Source organism: Mustela erminea, chromosome 4 (assembly GCF_009829155.1).
Source record: "Mustela erminea isolate mMusErm1 chromosome 4, mMusErm1.Pri, whole genome shotgun sequence".
Classification (NCBI taxonomy): Eukaryota; Metazoa; Chordata; class Mammalia; order Carnivora; family Mustelidae; genus Mustela; species Mustela erminea.
In genome coordinates this window covers 15,224,084-15,246,926 of record NC_045617.1, presented here as the reverse complement: position 1 = coordinate 15,246,926, position 22,843 = coordinate 15,224,084, and the positions used below count along the sequence as shown (strand labels likewise).

Sequence of the window (22,843 nt, the reverse complement as noted above, 5' to 3'; positions counted from 1 at the left end):
TTATGGGTGAATTAGGATTGAACCAGAAGTCTTGTTGAAGTCAATCTGTAAGTAATTATCTTAGTTAATTATGTCAGTTTTTCCTCTGAGGGCATCTAGTCTCAAGCCCACAATCTTAAATTTGAGATGGGAGGCTCAAAGAAGTTAAGTAATTAACCAGCTCATGGCCATTCAGTCTAGGAAAACTAAACAGATTTTTCTCTGATTTTTGTTGTGAACAATCTGTGTACTGATGAAGATGTGAAAACTTGTTGGTGATTTTTAAAAATCTGAAGAAGTTCTAGTATAGAACTGTTGTTTCCTAGTCTACTGTTTGCAAACTTCTACATGATAGTAATACTTTCAACTTACTTGACCTACAGATAATGCCTTGATGTCTATGAATTTGCAGACTCCTCATAGGGCACCCCCTCCCTATTGATTTTTAGAGGAAACAAAAGTAGGAATTAAGTTAATCAAACTATGTGACTTGGTGTTAGCTCCAGATGCTGCATATATAGACTTCGAGACTGTACTGTGTAACTCTTCCAGATAGCACATTTTGGGGACCTAAAGGATGTTAAAGATAATCAGTGTTTGTGTATGAAAGAAAACGATTCCACTTTCTGCTCTGAGATTGTCGTGGAAACTTTGGATCTAGTAAGATTTGTTCTGAGAATAGTTTTGGCTCTGCGGTGTAAGAATAAGAAGTAGGATGGAACCCTGAAATGGGTAGTGTGAGTGGAGCCGGGATGAATCTTGAAGGCTTTCATTGATTTTTTTCTTTTAAATCTGGTAGACTTTCCTGAGTAATAGATTGGGTATAGAGTAAATTATCTTACACCTTTGGTATTGCAGAATTGATAATGGCTGCTCTGTTCTTAAACTGCTTTCCAGCTTCTCTTACCATCAGGCCTCCTGTCAGGTGCTGGTCTGCTCTACAGCACACACTGATGTGTTCCCTCCTGTTTACCCATATCTTGTCCCTCCCATCACCTCTCTCAGTTCTTTACAGCGACTTCCCTTTTCTGTGTGTTGCTGGTACTCAAGTGCTTGCAGAATTGAATTGGATTTGTAGTTGAAGGACCCGAGAAGATAATTTTTCCCACTAGAACTGAATGAACAAATGCTTATTATTGTGGAAAGCTTCTGGATATAGGTAGGAGGTGCTGGTGCTGTATATGTTAATATTTGTCTTAAGATGCTCAAAGTCCAGTGGGAAGAAGACAGTCTCCTATTTAATATGCAGTTCTACACTACACATACTCAAAGTGTAGTGGTAGTATAAATGAACTCGGTGTTTACACTGAATCTTGAAGGGTGAATAGGTGTGTGAGAAATAGAGTTTTGTGACATGTTTGGTGGTTGTGCATTTTTTTTTTTTTTTAAAGATTTCATTTATTTATTTGAGAGAGAGTAAGAGCGAGCACAGGGAGGAGCAGAGGGAGAGAGACAGACTCTATACTGAGCTCAGAGCCCGATGTGGGGCTCGATCTCATGATCCTCAGGTCAGGACCTGAGCTGAAATCAAGAGTCGGACTCTTTTTTTTTTTTTTTTTAAAGATTTTATTTATTTATTTGACAGAGAGAGATCACAAGTAGGCAGAGAGGCAGGCAGGCAGAGAGAGGAGGAAGCAGGCTCCCCGCTGAGCAGAGAGCCTGATGCGGGACTCGATCTCAGAACCCTGAGATCATGACCTGAGCCGAAGGCAGCGGCCCAACCCACTGAGCCATCCAGGCGCCCAAGAGTCGGACTCTTAAACAACTGAACCACCCAGGCACCCCAAGTGGTTCTGCATTTCTCAGCCTTACTCTTTCATTATACACATCTACCTTGAGTTGTTTCATTGTTGAGTTGCCTTCCTATTTTGATGTTACTTTTTTCTGTGGCATGTACTTTTTATATTATTTCTTTAGAAGTGTGCTGTCCAATTCAGTCACTGCTAGCCACATGTGGCTATGCAAATTAATGTCATGCCAGCCACATGTGGGTATAGGCTACCGTGTTGGGCAGTACAGGTATAGAACATTTATATTATTGCAGAAGGTTCTGTTGGGCCTTCCTGCTCTAGAATCATGTTTTGCTCATCAGACATTTTCATGTTAGGGTAATGCATTGAGTTAGGAATAGAATAAGTAAACTTAATAGCTTTCTGACATCATTGGAAGAGGCAGAGTGGTTGGTATTTATGAACAGAGGGGAGAGAGTATAGGATATTTACATTAGTGAAGAATACAGGCATTGGAGTCAAATCTAAGTTGGACTCATGTTCTCTCTACCTTAAATTGTTTGGCTTTGGGCATGTACTTCATTTGTGAAGCCTCAGTTTTTCGTTATACTTAATATTCTCAAGATGCTTACAGTCCAGTAGGGGAGGACACAGTCCTATATTATTTTATATATATTAAACATATAAATAAACTTACAGATTTGTGTGCGTATAAAATAAATGTAAGGGGGCTTAACACAATATCTCAGTACATGATAAGATTATTATTTTTTTTAAAGTCACTGATTATTTAAATAAATTTTAAAAATTATACAGTGAATTTTTAAAAAGATTTGATTATTCACTTGCCAGAGAGAGTAAAAGCAGGGGGAGTAGTAGGCAGAGGGAGAAGCCCTCCCAGGACCCTGGGATCCTGACCTGAGCCAAAGGCAGCTGCTTAACCGACCGAGCCACCCAGGTGTCCCGATTTTTTTTCCTTTTGGTGTTTAGTTCTTTGAACTTCGATAAGTATTTGTGTAACCACCGTCACAATTAGAATACAGATCAGTTCTCCCACTTTGAAAAAACTCGGATGCGGTCATTTTAGATACGTAACCTCCTCCCATCCTCATCTCTGCGGCAGCTACTGATCTGTTCTTCGTCATCAGTTCTGTCTGTTAGCATGCTGCGTAAATGGAGTCGTGCGGTATATACCCTTCTGAGACTGCTGCTTTTCTCAGCCAGGTTGGGTGAAGGACTCCTCCAAGGAGTCACGTGTTTCAGTAGTCACAACTGATTTTTTAAGACATTTATTTTAATTTAGAAATAGTTCTTAAAAAAGAAATCTGCATCTGGAATTTTGCTTATAGAATTGTATTTGACTTGGAATTTTTATCTTTGAAAGTGAAATCAGTGATGATTTATAAGAAAAAACTACTTTTCCTTGTATCTGTGTGTCTTTGTATGATACGGACTTGTTTTTCTTGATGAAAATGACTGATCATTGTAGGGGAGAGTCCCATTTTTGCTAGTTTACCCGTAATAGAGATCTGTGGAGTGGCAGCAGTGTCTTCATTTGAAAAAGTTGTCTGTCTAAACATTGATTTCTAAAATGTGGTCTGAAGATAGGATAACCAGCTGGCTGATTTGCACAGGCCTTTCCAGCCTAGCACTGGAAATCTGGCTGCTTCAGGAAACCCCTCAGTGCCAGGAAACCCAGGATCTGAAAGGGCCACATAAAATTCAAGGATTCTAGTTCATCAGATTCCGTTAGTGCCCCATAGGGCAAGTATTCAGACTAATCTTGCTTGCCATCAGAGTGCTTAGAGTCAGAAATCTCTAAGGTAACCAGAGCCCAAACCACATGAGGCTTTTTAGATTAAGATCAGTACTCTGCATTTAAAGACCAGGGTCTGGTGGCTGAGATTTGACCGGAATTACATCATTTTTTGTTTGTTGCCATCTGTAAGTCTTCACGTGATGAGTTCAAGAAGCGGTCTACTACATGCTTTTATATTAGTATTCAGAAAATAAGGTTGTGGTAAGCAAGTTTCTAGGACTCATGGATATTAAAAGTCCAGTTGGATATTAAAAGTCCAGTTCAAACTTAACCAGGATCTCGCCTGTTTTGGGCTTTTCAATTCAAATAGTGCTGTCTAAATCTTGCATACATTTTAGGTTCTTTAGTTGATTTAACTGTTGTGTTCACTCTTCTGATTTTGTTCATACCACCCCTCTACCGGTTCTATAGATTTCTTTGTAGAGCATTTCTGTCTGTAAGCAGATGAGTTGTTTGTTTTCCTCCTGTCTTCATTTGAATGTAAGCTTCAGGAAAGGAGGAGCCCTTTCTGTCCTGCCACTGCAGCTTGCAGTCCAGAGTAACACATCCTAACTACTTAAGTTATTTGTTGTGTTGCATGAAAGAATGAGTATCTCTGTGAGTAGGCTTTACAGTTCTATATGCTTTCCAGCCTGTTTTATCATTACAGTCTAGGACATGTTGAAACGTTTTGCTTTTATTTTTAAATCTTCAGATTTTTATTTTTTATTTTTTAAGATTTATTGTCAGAGAGCAAGCACGTGAGCACAGTCAGAGGGAGAAGGAGAAGCGGGTTTTCAACAGAGCAGGAAGCCCAACGTGGGACTCGATCCCAGAAGCCTGGGATCATGACCTGAGCTGAAGGCAGAGGCTTAACCAACTGAGCCACCCAGACGTCCCTATTTTTAAATTTTTATTTTTTAAAATATTTATTTATTTATTTATTTATTTATTTGGCAGGCAGAGAGGCAGAGGGTGGGGGGGTGGGGAAGCAGGCTCCCTGCCGAGCAGAGAGCGCGATGTGGGGCTCGATCCCAGGACCCTGAGACCACGACCTGAGCCGAAGGTAGAGGCTTTAATCCACTGAGCCACCCAGGCACCCCTATTTTTAAATTTTTAAAAGATTTATTTATCTGAGAAAGTGCACAAACACAAGCCAGGGAAGGGGCAGAGGGAGAGTATCCAAGCAGACTCCGGCTGAGCATGGAGTCTGACACAGGGCTCTGTCCCACAACATGAGGTTAGGACCTGAGCAGAAACCAAGAGTTGGACACTTAACTGACTGAGCTATCCACGTACCCTGAAACATTTTGTTTCTAAAGAACATTTAAATCCTGTGTTTTCAGATTGTGCAGAAGAAGTTTAAAAATGTGGCTTTTAAAAAGAATCCCGTTTTGTTAAGGCCTTGAGGAAAGCTCCCATGAGGAAAGGGAATTTGGAATAGTGACCTTAAATCTTTAAAAAGTGGCGATTCATAAGCAGCGGAGAGAATTGAAAGTTAGTAGATTTGAGGTTTTTGGAAAAACTTCCTTTACTCATCTTTCTCTCTCCCAGCACGGCCGTACACACGCACTTTGTAAAGGCAGGGAGAGGAGAGCACGAGGAGGTTGGGTTGGGGAAAGAAAGAATTCAGCCACCTGAGGTGGTTTAGTACTTAAGTACATTAAATGGAGCAAGAGGGTACTCCTGAATTACTGAAAGTCTGTCTCTGTAAAGTGAGGAGAAGCCAGTAAGTAGTTAACAGGACTCAGCTTGGTGAGCATGCGAATCTCTTGGAGAGTTGTAAGAAACATTCTTTAATTGCTGCCTCATAAATCCTGATTGCAAAACACAGGAATCTGTATAAATCATGGACACCCAGGTGTTTGCTGATGGGGCTGGTTTGAGCACCGCACTTAGGACACACTGCTCTAAGTGATAGACCGGAATAGTTAAAACTAGGTGAATATGATTAAGTTTTGGCAGGGATTCTAGAAATAATATATTGATTTTATATGTAAAAAACATTCCTGCTTCTTACTGTTGTGGATATGTGAGAAGGCACACAGAATGCCAGTGGCGGCTGCCTGGTACATGAAAAATGTGTTGATTTTAAAAGCCATTTCGGGCTTACACTGAATAGCCAACTCATTTTATAGAGTGGAAATACTACTTTAAGTGAACTGCTCCATCCAGTTAGGTGCAAGATTTGCTAACGTCTGTCTTTAAGTTTCCCATGATGTTTCCCAATTGGATTCAAAGTTGGGTGGGGGGTCCTGGTTTGATTGAGCCTCCATTTAATCTCAGAATCCTATGGATTTTTACTCAGATGGATTGTAGCAACAATAAACTCATAGTTTCCATTTTAATTCCATTAATCCTCACAGCAACTCTGTGAACTTGTGTACTGTTGAAACCCATTTTACAGATGAAGAAACAGACCCAGAGAGAGGTTCAGTGATTGGCCCAAGGTGATACAGCTAGTCGCTGGTGGTGAGGAATTCACGTCCAGATTGGTCTTAATCACTGACTCGCATGAGTGACAGAAATTTGATACCACTTTGAGGAGTGCTTCCAGGGCCACTGGTGAATGTACTTAAACTTGGGCTCCCCTCTGTCTTCTGCTAGGATTTCTTGGTCATTTTGATGTTACAGAAGTTGTGATCTTGAACATCTTTCTTCTGTTACATAATTTAAAATTAAAAAGAAAAAAAACCTCTTTCCTATAACTTAAGTTGAAGCTTTTATCATAAAATTTGGTTGAAAAAGATGCAATTTCTGATGAATCACATCTGTCTTTAGTGTATCCAGTGGAATGTAGGGCTGTAATGAGTTGGTGTCTACCATGATTGCTTTAATAAAAATTAACAATTCAAATTTAACATGGTTCCTTTTTTTTTTTCCTGAAGACTTTATTTATTTATTCGACGGGGAAGGAGAGATCACACAAGTAGGCAGAGAAGCAGGCAAGAGGGAGAGGGGTAGGCAGGCTCTCTGCTCAGCCCCATATAGGGCTGGATCCCAGGATCCTGAGATCATGACCCAAGCGGAAGGCAGAGGCTTAACCCCGAGCCACCCAGGCGCCCCAACACTGTTCCTTTTTCCTTCTTGAAAAACTATTACATTTCCCCCACAGAATGTTTACCTAATAAATTTTTATGCTTAGAGTTCTTACTGATCATCCTTATGTTCTTTGCAGCATATTTGTATATAAGTTGAAATGCTGGATTTTGCCATGACCAAAAGATACCAGATGTTCATATTTTGTTGTTAAAATTGTAATTAACACACAGTTGACCCAAACAGCAAATTGTGTATATTGCACTAGGAGTAAAGCTTTATTGGAAATGCCCCTCTTAAGAGGTGGGGGATTATGTGGTTCTCATTAAATTAGAAAGCTTCGTTGACCAGTATTTCAAATTGTGTTCTGGTTGGCTTCCCAACGATTTTTTTTTTTCTTTCTTTCTTTTTTTTTTTTAAGATTTTATTTATTTGACACAGAGCGATCACAAGTAACAGAGAGAAGGGGAGGCAGGCAGAGAGAGAAAGGGAAGCAGGCTCCCTGCAGAGCAGAGAGCCCGACGTGGGGCTCGATCCCAGGACCCTGGGATCATGACCTGAGCTGAAGGCAGAGGCTTTAACCCACTGAGTCTCCCAGGCGCCCCTTCCCAAAGACTTCTAAATGTAGGTTAAGTACATTTATAGGTTTTTAAATACAGGGGACCGAACTAAAATTGAAGATGGGCGAGGAGAGAAGATAGGTAAAGAGAATAGCCCTCGTGCATTGGCTGCAGGTGCATCTACAGGCACAGCAGCTTTGTGTAAGTGGTTCTGTGAACTTGAGCATCTAGAAAGCGTTCCTTGAACTCCATGCCCACATGTTCCTTGGGAAATCTTGGGATATGGGTTCCTTAGCAGACAGCAGTTCTCGAGGAGAACTCCTTGCTGTGTGCTAGAAACCGTACCAGGATGTTCACCTTTGCACTATTAGAGCACTATTTAAAAATAGTAAGGGTATATAGATAGATGTGCATTCTCTAGGGGAAATCCTGTGTGGCACTTAAAGCTGCAAAATTTAAGTATCTCGGTTTAGAACAGTTAATACTGTATTCATAGATAGAAACCTTGAATAACAGGTTTCATTGAACTTCACAGTTCCATTTATATGCGGGTGGGTTCTAGCCATAAATACAGTACATCTAGTATGTAAATGGGTTTTCTCAAATCTTTTCTCTACCTTGCCTTATTGTAAGAATACAGTAAAAAATATAACAAACATGTTAATTGACTTATTGGTAAGGCTTCTGCTCAACAGGCTATTAAGTTTTGGGGGAGTCAAAGATACACAGATCTTCAACTATGGGGGGGTGGATGTATCTAACTCCCCATTTAACTATAATATATGAAAAAAGCAACATTTAAATTCATGGTGGTGGGAAGCACATGGGACAAGTGGGGTTATGCCTAAAAATGAAGATAAAAAGGAATTTACTTTCTAAAGATTTTAGAACATGGGGTGGCGGGGAGAGGGAGAGACTCAAGCATGCTCAATCTCACAACCTGAACCAAAACCCAGCAGTTGGGACACTTAACCGACTGCTCCACCCAGGTGCCCCAAAAGGACTTTGCTTTTTAAAAATGTTTATCAGTTCAAGATGGTAAGCACATAAAGGTCAAGTTCTTTATTCATGCCATTTTTTCATTTTCCCAAAGTATGTGTGAAACTAAAAAAACGTGTGGGAAGAATATTGTTTTTTGTTTTTCTTTTTCCAAGATTTTATTTCTTTATTGGGCAGAGGGAGAGATCACAAGTAGGCAGAGAGAGAGGAGGAAGCAGGCTCCCTCTTGAGCAGAGAGCCCGATTCGGGGCTCGATCTCAGGACCCTGGGATCATGACCCAAGCTGAAGGCAGAGTCTTTAACCCACTGAGCCACCCAGGCGCCCCGGGAAGACTATTTTGACTAGATTGGTAGTAAAGGCGTGGGTAGTACTGATGAATGAAGTGCCAGTGAGCAGCCATACTGAAATTAAACCATCCAAAGTAGGTGTGTAAATTAATTCCTGTCAGCACGAACCTCTCATGTATTTATTTCATGTTTCGTGTATGGTTCTCTTAGGGCTGTGATTGGGATTTCCTGGGGACAGGTGAAGGGATAGTGTCCAAAATTTAAGACTTTTGGCTTTAATAAGTATCTTTGCCTAGTTTTCCTAGGTGTTAAGCTTTCTACAGTTCTTCTAAAATGTCTTCCTTTCAAATTCTCAGTGTTAAAGACTCAAGCACCAGATTCTTCATAATTTTTATTCAAGCAATACATACAGGAGCTGAAAAAGATCATCACATTGATTAAAAAATATTAAATACCAATTAAATAAGAGATTCCCCCAATAGTGAGCATTTATTTTTGATTGTAGAACTTGAATATCTTTTTGCACTGATATTTTCTCTGGTTATCACTTGATGAGAAAAAATACTCGTCCCAATTCAAACATGACCTTAGGGTGATAAGAAATGAGATTTGTTAGTTTCATAGCAAATCACTGATAAAAAACCTAAATAATTTTTCCAAAATTGTGATTATTGAAAATGCTCCTGAAGTTTTTCCCTCGTGGTAAGCTGTCCAGATGTGAGGCAAAGGTTCTTGCTGCTGGGTTGTACGTTACAGATGTGCAGCTAGAATATTCTCTAAATGCTATCTTCATAAAATGCAACGCCTCCAAAAATCACACTTTGCATTTGCGGGATTACCACAGTCCCTTGAAACTTGCCTCACTTCCAAATAGACTTAGTAATTAGAACAAAGCCATGCTCTTTTCCACTGTCATTTTCTGTGTCAAATTATCTTTATTTTCTTTTTTTTTTTTTAGATTTAGAATTTTTTTTTTCTAGTTACACCCCATGTGGGGCTTGAACCCACAGTCCCGAGACCAACAGTGTCCTCCCCCACTGGCTGAGCCAGCCAGGTGCCCCCGCTTTCCTTCTACATGGCCCTGTACCTCGATGGTGATGAGGATGACAATCATCCACTCCAGGCGGAGCGCCCTCTTCTCTGTCAGGTGATTCCGCATTAGATCTGTCAGCTCCATGCAGTGCTGAAGCTTCTCATTCATAACCTGCGTTAGAAAAACCTCAGGAAGCACCTGTATTTATATTCAAACGGGTTTAGGAACTAAGCAACGTCACATTTCAAAACTGTCCAGGTCTGAAATAGGTAAACAATTTATCCTCCAAGTGTCGCTCCGCTCTGTCCCCAAGGCAGTCTGCCCGTGGGAACCTGCCTCCTGGGAGTCCGCATAGAGACACTTTGATTCGCACAGACCTAACGGCAGGAAGTACTTCTTCTATTGAAACTCTTGCATTCTTAAGACTGGATGGAAGGCGTAAAAAAGGTTTTGAGTCCCAGTTTCTGGTTAGCTGCCCTTGGAAGTTTAGCCGTTAAGAAAGGCAAATTTGAAACATGTTGTGGCCAAAATGCCCGAAAAAATAAAAATGATGATTACTTTCTAAAATTGTTCAGGCTCTGTGCAAACCCCCAGACTGTACCATTTGGCTGGGGGCACACTTGCCACTAGTTGGCACTGCTTTTAGTGCTGAACTGCAGAACTTTGGGGTTCTGATGCCCCACCACGTGCTGGTTGGGGCAGGGTCACAGAAAACAGAATCTTTGGCGTGGGGGGCGTGTTTTTCTAAAAGATTTTATTTTTAAGTAACTTCTATACCCAATGTGGGGCTTGAACTCATGACCCTGAGATCAAGAGTCGCATGCTGTACAGAATGAACAGCCAGGCGCCCCAGAAAACCGTCTCTGAATTTAAGACTTGGATGTGACCACTGGTGGTTGGACCTCCTTAATCTCTGTATCTCACCTTCTTTTGAAAATTGGAAAAAGTCTGGAAACTTTTTCTAAGATAGCCTGATTCTCCCTGATTCCTTATGGGTTTGGTCTGGACATTTGAGACCATCATTCACAGATGCGTGTTTGGGGACTGACAGGTGCCGGCGTACCCTATGGACTGCGGCTGTGCACAGAGCCTTAAACTGCCCCAGGAGCGCCTGCGTGGCTCCTCAGTTAAGCATCTGCCTTCCACTCGGGTCATGATCTCAGGGTCCTGGGATCCAGCCCTGCGTCCTGCTCCCTGCTCAGCGGGAGGTCTGCTTCTCCCCCGCCCCCCCCCCCCGCCCTGCCCCCCTTGTGCTCTTTCTCTCCTCCCTCTCTCTCAAATATTAAAAAATAGTAATAATAAACTGCTTCAGTAAGGAGAACACAAGGGACCGCAGTCATAAGCATACATTCACCGTGTTTCCAGCCTTGATGGCCATCCTGTCGCTTCTCCGTCAAATGCTTACACCAGGGCCGCCCCTCCCTCCTCGCCCTCCTTCCCCGCGCGAACGGGCGGCCCCATCTTGCTCTAGAAACATGCTCATCCGCAGGCTTCATTCTCTCTTGCTGGCGACTAAACAGACACGTTCTTCCCCACTTCCTCGTCACCCGCTTTACTCTTTAGCCCTTAGCAACTGCATATTACAACTCTTCTGGATCTTGCAAATGTCTCCGAATTGGTAAATCTTAACAATTTTTCTTGGTTCTAAACCTCAGTGAACTCAGGCATTTGACAGCACCTTGAAAGGCACACTTCCTTTGGCTTTTTCTCCCCTAAGATCTAGGTTCTACCCCGGACGGCCATTTTTCCTGGGTTTTCTCTGCCCCCTCCTGCCTTTAGATGACACTTCCCAAAGTCCTGCTCTTACCCTTCTTGTCTTCTAGCTCTGTGCTCTGTACCGTCTCACCCACTTCGGTTTGTGTAGACGCTCCCGAAACTTCGGTAACCCTGCATCTCACCATCACTGCTTCTGTGAAGTGTATGTGCCACCTGGACTGTTAAGTCATTTCCAAAAGACTGTGCTTAGTATGTTCATTTAAAAGTAAACTGTCGGGGCACCTGGGTGGCTCAGTGGGTTAAAGCCTCTGCCTTCGGCTCGGGTCATGATCCCAGGGTCCTGGGATCAAGCCCCGCATCAGGCTCTCTGCTCACCTTGGAGCCTGCTTCCTCTTTTTCTGCCTCTCTGCCTACTTGTGATCTTTGTCAAATAAATAAATAAAATCTTAAAAAAAAATGCTTTAAAAAAAAAAGTAAACTGTCATCGCCATAAATGGACAACAGCGTGACGTAAAACACTGTTACCTTCAGGAAGCTGAGCCTGACTCCCGGGAAAGAGGGAGGAGCATACATTAGAGGGCCCATCAGGAGCCACTAAACCACCAAAACCAAACTCGTTCAGGGTCCAGGTGTCACCTAAATTCCGCTTTGAACAAGTGTACGAACCCCACACTTTGGGAGAGACTTAAACAATCTCTTATACTCCCAAATATAACTGTGTAATTCTGGTTTCTTCTTTGACTGAATTTCTACCTGCCTCCAGAACATCTTACGGGTTTCCTGACCATACAACTTTTAATGTTTCTCAAACTAAAACTGACATCCTGTCCAAGTCTATCCCTTGTCTTGCGTTCCCTCCTCTGATCAGGTCATGCTGTTCCCAGTCACCTGGGGTAGAGATTATTTCTTCTAAGATTATTTAGGGGCACCTGGGTGGCTCAGTGGGTTAAGCCTCTACCTTTGGCTCAGGTCATGGTCTCAGGGTCCTGGGATCGAGCCCCGCATCGGGCTCTCTGCTCAGAGGGGAGCCTGAGCTCAGAGGGGAGCCACCCCGCCTGCCTCTCTGCCTACTTGTGATCTCTCTGTCAAATAAATAAATAAAATCTTTAAAACAAAGATTATTTATTTGGCAGAGAGAGGAGAGCGCGCACAAGCAGGAGGAGTGGCAGGCAGAGGGAGAGGGAGAAGCAGACTCCTTGCCAAGCATGGAGCGTGATGTGGGACTCTGTCCGTGACCTGAGGGAGGGGAGACGCTTAATGGACCGAGCCACCCAGGCACCCCTGGGGTGGAGATCTTTGATCTCTAATTCCCACTCCCTACAGTTAGGCCCCACGGTGGACAGTCTTGAATCTACCCCTTCTTAGCACTCCTTAATACCACACAGGAGGTCTTCATGAAGTATTACTTGTTAAGAACAGACCCACTCCCCCCGCCCCCCACTGGCATCAAGGTTCTCATTCTAAGCAGCTGGATCAAGTCACTCCTCCATTCAACAGCTTTAAACATTTTAGCATCCACTGCCTTCTCGACAACATGAAACAATCCCAGATCATCTGGTCCAGTCACGCTTCTGAGGATGGCGCCCCGTGCCTTCCCAGCCCGCTCTTTCCTCGGTGCTCCTAAAGCACCGCTTCCTTATTTTAGCGCTTCCTTCATTCTGCCTCCCAGCCATCTGCTGGCTGCCCAGCCCCCCCCCCGCCCCTTTGGGGAGTGACTCTTCCACCTGATTCAGCCAACCATGATCTCAGCACCCACCTGACACCCTCGCCAGCGCTCCCCCCGAACCCCCAGGGTGGAAGGGGTGGCTAGAAGACCCAGGGGCTTAGCCAACCATAGCGCCCACTTCCTCCTCATACGGCTGGTCAAAGATGGACACATGTGCCAGTCCTCTGAAGTTGCCAGGCCGGGTGAAATGTAAACTTGGAAATTCCCTCTTCCCACACCCATTTCTCCCATGCCCACAGAGAAGGCCACAAGGAGGCCAGCTTGGCTCGGAAAGTGGCGAGGAGAGACTGACTTATGTGGATCTGTGCGACAGACATTCCCCACTCCCACACTCTAGCCTGTTCTTCTCAGCCTTTCATGGTGCTAAGTAAGTAAGCTCGTTCAAACTTTTCTGTGGTGTGCAAGCAAGACCGTCCTGGCTTCCTGCTTCATTGAGCTATAGAGTCCTGCGTGTTACCTGCACACACGTGAGGAGCACGAGGAAACAGGGATGGTACCACAGAGGCGGGAATGCGGAGTAGGCGCTCCACAGGGGAGGGGGCCCCTGGGTGGCTCCGTCAGTGCAGCGTCTGCCTTTGGCTCAGCTCATGATCCCAGAGTCCTGCGATGGGGTCCTGGGGTCCTGCACTGGCTCCCTGCTCAGTGGGGAGCCTGCTTCTCCCTCTGTCTCTCCCCATCCCCCTCCCCCACTCATGCTCGCTCGCTCTCTCCCATACACAAAAATAAATAAAATCTTAAAAGAGATAGGCAGGTGCCAGGAAGAAAAGGGTAGGGAGCCAAGGGAAGGGGGGAGCGCCCAAGACAGGAAAAAGCACAGAGGCAAAGCATGCTAGATACTTGGAAGGAAGTACTTGAAAATGAGGTTAAAAAGGTGAGTTAGTGCCAAATTGTGAGTGGAACAGTGTGACTAGGACAATGCAACAGGAATAGGATTCCATATGGAATTAACGTCGGAAATCAGCTGACCTTAAGACAGGGAGCAAAACCTAGATGACTTGGGGGGGTGTCCAGTGGAATCACAGGGGTCCCTCAAAGTGGAACTGGCAGGTACAAGAGCTTAAAGCGTTGCTACGCGAGGAGTCCGGAACTCGCCTCTGTTACAGGGAAGGGGCTGCAGGCCAAGAATTGGGCAGCCCGTAGGAACTGCGAAAGGCAAGGAAAGAGCCTTTCCCTACGCACAGCCTCCAGAAAGGAACGCGGCCCTGCCAACACCTTGATTTTGGCTCAGTGACTGTCAAGTCAGACTGCTGACCTACAGAGCCGTCATATAATACATTCATGCTAAGCCAGTTGGGATAATTTGTTAGAGCAGCAAGAGAAACTTACTGCACCACGCTGTAACACTGGAATTTTATTCTGTCGGTAATGTGGAGACCTTTGCTCAGTCTTCAAATATTGGTTGTGTTGTGACTAGGGCTGGGCAAGGAGATGGAATGGTGAACCAGACAGACACATCCCTGCCTTCCAGCTCAGGGGTGCAGTGGAGAGGTTGGGGGGGCAGTCAAGGTCTGAGAATAGTCTGGGGGAGACAAGAGGGTGAGCGACAGCAGAAGTGTCACAGGCGGGCGTCTGAAGGCAGCGGTCAGTATGGTAATCCCCCCAGTTTTACCAGCCCACAGCCCATCGTACAGACTTTCCATAAATACCTGTCAATGAACAAAGGACCCTGAGGAGAAAATGAAAGGACGGTGTGACTGGACATGGAGGGTGACGGAGGAAGAGGAAACCACGAGGCCTTTCGGCTTTCTAGTTGACGGACAGATGGAGGGACTAATGGTCCTGCCACAAGCTGAAATGGAGACTAGATGTTCAGTGTTTTCTGGGAGACTACCATGGGCTTCATTTTGAAATCTTTTTTTTTTTTTTAAACATTTTATTTATTTGACAGAGAGAGAGAGAGATCACAAGTAGGCAGAGGTAGGCAGAGAGAGAGGTGGAAGCAGGCTCCCTGCTGAGCAGAGAGTCTGATGTGGGGCTCGATCCCAGGACTCTGGGATCATGACCTGAGCCGAAGGCAGAGGCTTTAACCCACTGAGCCACCCAGGCGCCCCTCATTTTGAAATCTTAATCACTGATTAATTGTACAAATATTTACTGAGCCATGTGCTCTGTGTGAGGCCTTGCCAAGAACTGGGAAGATAACAAGGAAGAAAATAATCCTGGTCTCTGATCTCCGGAAGCTGACCTTCTAGTGTGGAGTGACACAGAGCACGGACTCTCAAAGGGACGCTAGGAGATGGGTCACTGCGGAAGGCGTGTGAGATCTGCTAGGGAACGGAAAACACCTGGAAGGCAAGCGGAGACCTGAGGTTAGAGATACTCAGCTGAAAATCATCCGGAAAACACGGGGTCGGAAGTCATGGACCCGAAGAGGAGAGCTGTTGGGGCAGGCAGGAGAAGCAGCCGGGACAGAACTTTGGAGGACACTCCCAGAGAAGGTGCGGCGAGCGACACCCCCCTGCCTGGCTCTTCCGCCCCAACTGCCCTGCTGTGCCTCCGTCTCTCTTTTTTTTTAACAAGTGGATTTTTTTTTTTAAGATTTTATTTATTTATTTGACAGAGAGATCACAAGTAGGGAGAGAGGCAGCCAGAGAGAGAGAGAGAGGGAAGCAGGCTCCCCGCTGAGCAGAGAGCCCGATGCAGGACTCGATCCCAGGACCCTGAGATCATGACCTGAGCTGAAGGCAGCAGCTTAACCCACTGAGCCACCCAGGCGCCTTCCGTCTCTTTTAATTACCAAATGAAATACTTGACCTCCACCCTCAACGTCTCGGGACTCCTTTGAGCATATCTCATGCCTCTTTATTTTTCCAGATTCCTTTCTCTGGGGAAAAAGAAAACCAACCAAATGGAACAAGGAACAGCTTTCTGCTGACATTTCCACTAACCCTCCTTGCTCCGGGCGTCGTCTTGTTAGATGGTAAAGCTTGCCGAAGGGCGGCACCAGCTCTTTTCTTTTGTATCCCCTACAACCCCAGGGTTGTTGTGTTGAGCACCCTGAGGCAGGCTAAATTCTTTTAACTTCTTCTAAATAATCTTGACAAAACCCAACTAGTCTTAACTGCCTTCAGCGTGATAAGAAAATACTCAGAGAGGCGCCTAGGTGGCTCAGTCCTACGACCATCTGCCTTTGGCTTGGGTCACGATCCCAGGGTCCTGGGATTGAGCCCTTCGTCGGGCTCCCTGCTCAGTGGGGAGTCTGCTTCTCCCCCCCGCCCCCGCCGCCCCTGCTTATGCTCTCTCTCGCTCTCAAATAAACAAAATCTTTAAAAAAAAAAAAAAAAAAGGAACATACTCTGAGAAACATAGTCTGGGAACTTCTAAGTATGCTTGGTAACTTGTGGAAGATTTAACACCAAAAAAATGGCTCAGAGTGGGCCTGGGAAATGAAAAACAATTAGCTGTAATGACTCAATCAAGCCACGAAGGTGCCGAGAGTAATGATCATGGGGCACCCTGCTACAGGGGAGGCAGATGCAGGGGGAAGTGAGAGGACTTCCATAAAAACTGTCAGTTACCCAAGGAATTCTGATGACCATAAGTTTGAGTTGCTTTGTAATGAGTTTTCAGAAACAGAATGTCCAAATCCATTAGATAAAGTGAAATGTAGTCTAAACCCATGTGGCCATCATGCCCGGCAGCTGTTTACACGCTACAGGTCCCAATCCGCATCTCTTGCCCTCTGGGCCCATGAGCCAAATAACCCCTCCACTCTGGTGTGCCCATCATATATTTAGATATTTAGGGGGAAAGTAGCTTCTATCCCTTTTGCTGCTGTGTTTTTAGGAAGGAGAGGGGGAAATCCCACGAGTGCAGGTCCAATTTCCTGTAAGTCCCTTTCCCCCTAATACATTGCTACTTCTACTTTTAGCTATCTTGCCCCAGTTCCTAACATAGAATCCAATAAAGATGTGGTAGAAATATATAATTTATAAAGATAATTAAAATCAATCTTGAATTTTAGCTCCGAAAGAAAAAATGAAGTGGAGTTTCAGGGACTGTTGGTATTATGGAATTAAAGTTTGTGTCCCCCTTAAATTCTTACAGTGAAACCCTAATCCCAAAGGTGATAGTATCTGGAGATGGGGCATTTGGGAGGCGATCAGGTGTAGGTGGGGTCATGAGGGCAGGATTAGTGTCCTACAGGAAGGGGAGGGGACACAAGACAGCATTCTTTCTCCTGTCATGCGAGGGCACAGTGAGAAGGTGGCGGTCTACGAACCGGAAGAAAAGGCCCTCACCAGGAACCCGGTCTGCACATGTCATCAGAACACGATGCAGGTTGTAAGCGCTGCATGAGAGGGATATGTACAGAAAGCTCCAGAGGCAGAGGCACAGACCAGAAGGGAAACCTTTCCAAGAACGGGACATTTGGGCTCATCTGGCAAAATGCAACCAGGGATGTCCTGGCCCAAAGGTACCAAGTGAATCGAATCACATCAACTTGAAAGAACATAAGCTACAGATTATCTGTGATGGTGTGAAATTTAAAAAGACCCTTATTTTTATCCTGATTAATGCAATGGATGCATCCTCACGCTGTACTCAGTTGAGGACTGAGGAGCCAGGAGGACTGTCCTTCAATCTAGTTCATATGAGATTTAAAAAAATAAAACTGCCACAGAACTGACTTGTTCTGGGACTTTCCTGATCTGGGGACTGACTGGACCCCACCGCACCGGCTCTTTGGACTGCACAGTCAACCTTCCAATGGCGCCTCAGCTGGAGGTGCCCCTCCTGGGTTAGCAGAGTGATGAGCCTCGGCATGGTCTCCGGTTTCCCTTCCTCCTCAGCAGTTGGTTCCCGTCCCGCTAGCTGATGATTTCATTGACTTCATCTTCACTATTGGTCCTGCTCTGACATGTCTCATCTTCAACTCTGGCTTTCCTGCTGGACGTTGCGCTCCCGTTGAGTAAGTTCTTAAAAGATGTCCTTGTCTTTATACTTCTCCTCTGAACCATACCCTCAGTCCGCCTTCAGAACTGGTCATCGTCATCTTTTATCTCCTTTCTTGTAGTCTTGTCCACGAGGGACAAGCGAAGGGCATCAGCATCATGGAACCATAACTTGAGGGAAGACAGGATGGGCTGGGGAAGCAGCTGGTTATTTGGGTTTCTGCCCAGCCACTTTCATGGACTCGATTAGGCACAGCACGCTGATTATCAGAAGAGGTAGAGAAGGTCTGCTGCTGCGTGGCGGCAATGACTTTGTATCTTGTCACATCGATCATGATTCCATCACAAGTCTCCATTCCATATGAAAAAGAGACATCCAAGAGCAGTAACTCAGAGAGCTCTCCAATCTGCCCCTAGTGAATGTGTCTCATCGACACTGATGTTTTCATTTAGTCTATTACAGAATTCTCACCAGATGCTTTATTTTCAAATTAACGTATTGAGGTGTAGTTTATGCATGATAGAATGCAGCCATTCTAAGCAGACAACTGGAAGACTTTTGACGAACAGATACCCTTGTAGCTGCCCGCAGAACATTCCTCATCATCCCCAAAAGTTCCCTGCTGCTCCATCAGAAACTACAGCCCCATCCACTCACCCCTCTCCAGCTCCAGGGAATCATGGATCTTTCTTTCTTTTTTTTAAGAGATTTTATTTATTTATTTGACAGACAGAGATCACAAGTAGGCAGAGAGGCAGGCAGAGAAGGAGGAAGCAGGCTCCCAGCTGAGCAGAGAGCCCGATGTGGGGCTCGATCCCAGGACCCTGAGATCATGACCTGAGCCGAAGGCAGAGGCTTTAACCCACTGAGCCACCCAGGCGCCCCACAGATCTTTCTGTACCTATAGATGTAATTGCCTTTCTAGATCCCATAAACACAACCGCACGTGTTTTGTGTCTGGATTTTATACCCGGCGTGACTGATATTCTCCGTGTTGAGGCAGGGACCAGTCGGGGCCTTACTGTTGCTGACTGCTAGTCCGCTCTGTGGATATGGCACAGTTCATTTACCCTCCACCTGCTGCTGGGTGCCGCACTGCTTCTCACTCTGGGCGATTTGAATAAAGCTGCTGCGAACATTTGTGTATGAAACACTAGGACATGTGTTTTCATTTCTCCTGGGTAAAACACTTAAGAAGAACTGTTGAGTCTTACAGTAAGACAATGGTTAATTTTATGAGGAACTGCCAAGCTGTGGTACCAAGTTCTAGTCCCACAGGTAATGAAGTTCTAGTGCCTTACTAACCCTTGGCATTAGTCTGTTAATTTCAGCCACTCTAAGGGGTGTGTAGTGAAATCACATTGTAGTTCTAATCGCACTTCCTTGGTGAACAAGGATGTTGAACATCTTTTCATGGTTTTTTGGCCATTTGCATTATTTTCTTTTGCGAGGTATCTGTTCAAATCTTTTGGCCGCTTATGTATTTTTACTTTAAAGATTTTATTTTATTTATTTGAGAGAGAGTACATGTAGGGGAAGGGACAAAGGGAGAAGCAGGCTCCCTGCTAAGCAAGGAGCCCAACATGGGGCTCAATCCCAGGACCCTGGGATCATGACCTGCTTAATCTTCTTTTTTTTAAGATTTTATTTATTTGACACAGAGAGAGAGAGATCACAAGCAGGCAGAGAGGCAGGCAGAGAGAGAGGAGGAAGCAGGCTCCCTGCTGAGCAGAGAGCCAGATGTGGGGCTCGATCCCAGGACTCTGGGATCATGACCCTAGCTGAAGGCAGAGGCTTTAACTCATTAAGCCACCCAGGCACCCCTCTGATCCATTTTAAAATGGTGTGAAGTAAAGGATAGAGTTCAGCTATCCAAGTGTTCCAACACCATTTGTTGAAAATATTATCCCTTCATTACTGAACTGATTTATATTGGTCAAAGATCAATCGCTTGGGGCGCCTGGGTGGCTCGTCGGTTAAGATTAAGCAGGTCAGGGGTGCCTGGGTGGCTCAGCAGGGAGCCTGCTTCCTCCTCTCTCCCTCTCTCTCTCTCTCTGCCTGCCTCTCTGCCTACTTGTGATCTCTGTCAAATAAATAAATAAAATCTTAAAAAAAATGGATCAGAGACCTAAATACTGATGTTAACACCTACTGATTGTCTTTTCTCAGTCACTCCCACCAAGTTAGTACCTCCTGTTTAAAGCTAAAATTTTAAAACTTCAAGAAGAAAATATAGCAGAAAAGTCTCATGACTTTGAGCCAGGTAAAGATTTTTTAGGACAAAGAACAAAAAAAGCATGAACCTTGGAGGAAAAACTTCACAAGTTGAACTTCACCCAAAAGAAAAGCTAATGCTCTTTGAAACAGTGGGGTGCCTGGGTGGCTCAGTCGTTAAGTGTCTGCCTTCCGCTCAGGTCATTATCCCAGGGTCCTGGGATCAAGCCCCGCATCAGCCTTCCTGCTCAGCAGCAGGCCTGCTTCTCCCTTTCCCACCCCCCTGCTTGTGTTCCTTCTCCCGCTGTCTCTCTCTCTGTGTCAAATAAATAAAATCTTTTTTTTTTTTTTTTAAAGATTTTATTTATTTATTTGACAGAGAGAAATCACAAGTAGATGGAGAGGCAGGCAGAGAGAGAGAGAGGGAAGCAGGCTCCCTGCTGAGCAGAGAGCCCGACGCGGGACTCGATCCCAAGACCTGAGATCATGACCTGAGCCGAAGGCAGCGGCTTAACCCACTGAGCCACCCAGGCGCCCCTCAAATAAATAAAATCTTAAAAAAAAAAAAAAAAAAGAAGATGAAAAGGCAAGCCACAGGCTGGGACACATTCTCCGTAGACCTCCCTGATGAAGGACTTCCCCAGCATATACGAAGAACTGTTTCTATTCAATGTTTAAGGAACAGCCGATTTTGTTAATGGGCAAAAGAGGGGCGCCTGCCTGGCTCTGTTGGGTAAGCGCCTGCCTTCGGCTCAGGTCATGATCCTGGGGTCCTGGGACTGAGCCCCGTGTTGGGGTCCTGGCTCAGCCAGAAGGTTGCGTCTCCCTCTCTCTCTGTCTGCTGCTCCCCCTGCTTGTGCTCTCTGTCCAATAAATAAATAAAATCTTTAAAAAAAAAAAAAAGTATTCCTAAGTAATCTGAGGTTTTGATGGTATTATAAATGGCATTTCAAAATTTTCATTTTCCAATTGTTCATTGGCAGTATAAAGAAAAAGAATTATTTTTTATATAGTGACCTTGGATTTTGCAACTTTGGTAAATTCACTAATTTGTTCTAGTAGCTTTTTGGTAGATGTCTTAGGACATTCTCCATACAAGATCCTGTCGTCTGTGAATAAATTTGGTTTAACTTCTTTTCATAGGAGATGTTAAATCTTGGGGCTATGATAAAACCACCTGGAGGGATTAGTGCCTTGTCTAGCTGGCACTGTATGGGGCTTTCTCCCTGGGGCCAGGGTGCCAAAGACTGGGTTAGTTAGCATCTGATTCCCCAGCTGCTGATGGGTGGTAGCGGTTACATGTCAATCCTTTCATGGAGGGACTCAATCTCAAACTGGCCCGGATACTGAAGACAGAGGGTACTCAGCATAGTACACGTGGCAGGGAGGAGCCTACACAGCCCTTTTGTTCTCACCGATGTTTGTCTTCTGTTTGCACTTGATCTTGGCCATGAAGCAGCTGACCATCTGGTCGTCAAGGTATTCTTCACGCAAGGTGTCCTCAGTTGTAGACCTGATGCCAGTAACTCCATCTTGTACAGTGAGGACAGACACATCAAGATGGCCACCTTCCAGGGCAAAGATCAGCTCATTTCTTTGGCATCAACCTTCCTGCCCAAGCCAAGTGGCAGTGGCAGTCGGCTTCCTGATGATTCAGAACACGAGACCAGTGATGCTTGCTGGCAGGGCCTTTGGTGGCGGGAAGCAGGGCGTCACTAACCTAACAGCACTGTGAGAACGACGCAGGGCACGGTGCTGACCAAGGAGGCTCCCAAAAATGTTCTCCACCTTTTTCAAAACCTGAAGTCTGCGTTAGGCAGACGCCTAACCAAGACGCCACCCAAAGGTCCTCGTCTCTGGGCATTCATACCCTTGTGCAATCCCCTCCCTGGGACTGTGGGCTGGGCCCAGTGACTTGTTTCTAACAAAAAGAATACAGCGGAAGTGACAGGCTGTAATTGCTGCGATTAGGTTACAAGAGACTGTGGGTCCATCTTGGTGGTGCTCTGCCCGCCTTCTCTCACTGCTCAGCCCGATGAAACAAGCTGCCATGCTGTGAGGTCCCGCTCCCCAGAGAAGACTATGGGGCAGGGAGCTGAGGGAGGCCTCTCTGGCCAACAGCTCGGGAGGAACTGAGGCTTTAGCCCATCACCCCGAGAGGAACTGAATCTTGTCAACAACACATGAGTGAACTAGGAAGTTCACCTTCCCAGCTGATCCCTGAGACCACAGAGAGAGAGAGAGAGAGAGAGAGAGCGCGCCAGAGGCCCTGGTTGAGCTGGACCCAGGGTCCTGACCCACAGACAGTAAGACAGCAAGTGCTGTTTTAAGCCACTCAGTTTTGGAACAGTCTGTTTCACAGTGAGAGCTAACAACACAACCACAGGGGGTCCCTCAACTCCGTAGCGTGTTTAGCATCCTTTCTAGAGCCTCTGGAACTTCAGCCCAGTCCACAACCACGCAAGTCCAAGTCCCTTCATGTCTGAGCAGATATCTGGATTATCAAACCCTGTCTAGTTAGTCATTTAATATCTAAACTCATTTTGGAAGCCAATGACATTTGAATCTTAAGAGTATCACTGATTAATCCTCTTGCATCAGCTAAAAGCAGCCCAGTTTAGGATGGGCCTCCTTCCCTGACGGCTGGCAATGACCTCTGCTCTCCTGCGCTGGAAACCGCCCATACAGGCAGTGGCGGTAACAAGGTCAGTGACAACTGCAGCGGGTACCATACAGGTCCGAGACAACTAAGGTGACTTCCATGTTGTTATTCAAGGGGAAATGTCTGGGCTGGAGGAAAATATGTAGATACCAGAGCTGCCTGATCATTCAATGAGCCATGGTGGGCTGCTGAAATTGTAAGCC

The 22,843-nt window shown here is 45.2% G+C and overlaps 1 protein-coding gene across 5 annotated transcripts in view; it reads right to left on the bottom strand.

The window, feature by feature from the left end:
* Positions 1-8,771: 8,771 nt before the first annotated feature.
* Positions 8,772-22,843, bottom strand: part of RMND1 (required for meiotic nuclear division 1 homolog) — a 42,530-nt gene continuing 28,458 nt past the window's right edge. For 3 of the 5 annotated variants that reach the window (XM_032338727.1, XM_032338731.1, XM_032338730.1), the window contains 2 exons: positions 9,481-9,597; positions 8,772-8,979 (listed from right to left, as the gene is read on the bottom strand). In XM_032338727.1, the coding sequence (XP_032194618.1) occupies positions 8,938-8,979; positions 9,481-9,597 (159 nt within the window). In that variant the 3' untranslated portion in view covers positions 8,772-8,937. Of the gene's footprint in view, positions 8,980-9,480; positions 9,598-20,527; positions 21,668-22,843 lie in introns of those variants that run through there. The other 2 variants (XM_032338728.1, XM_032338729.1) reach the window with 2 other exon arrangements.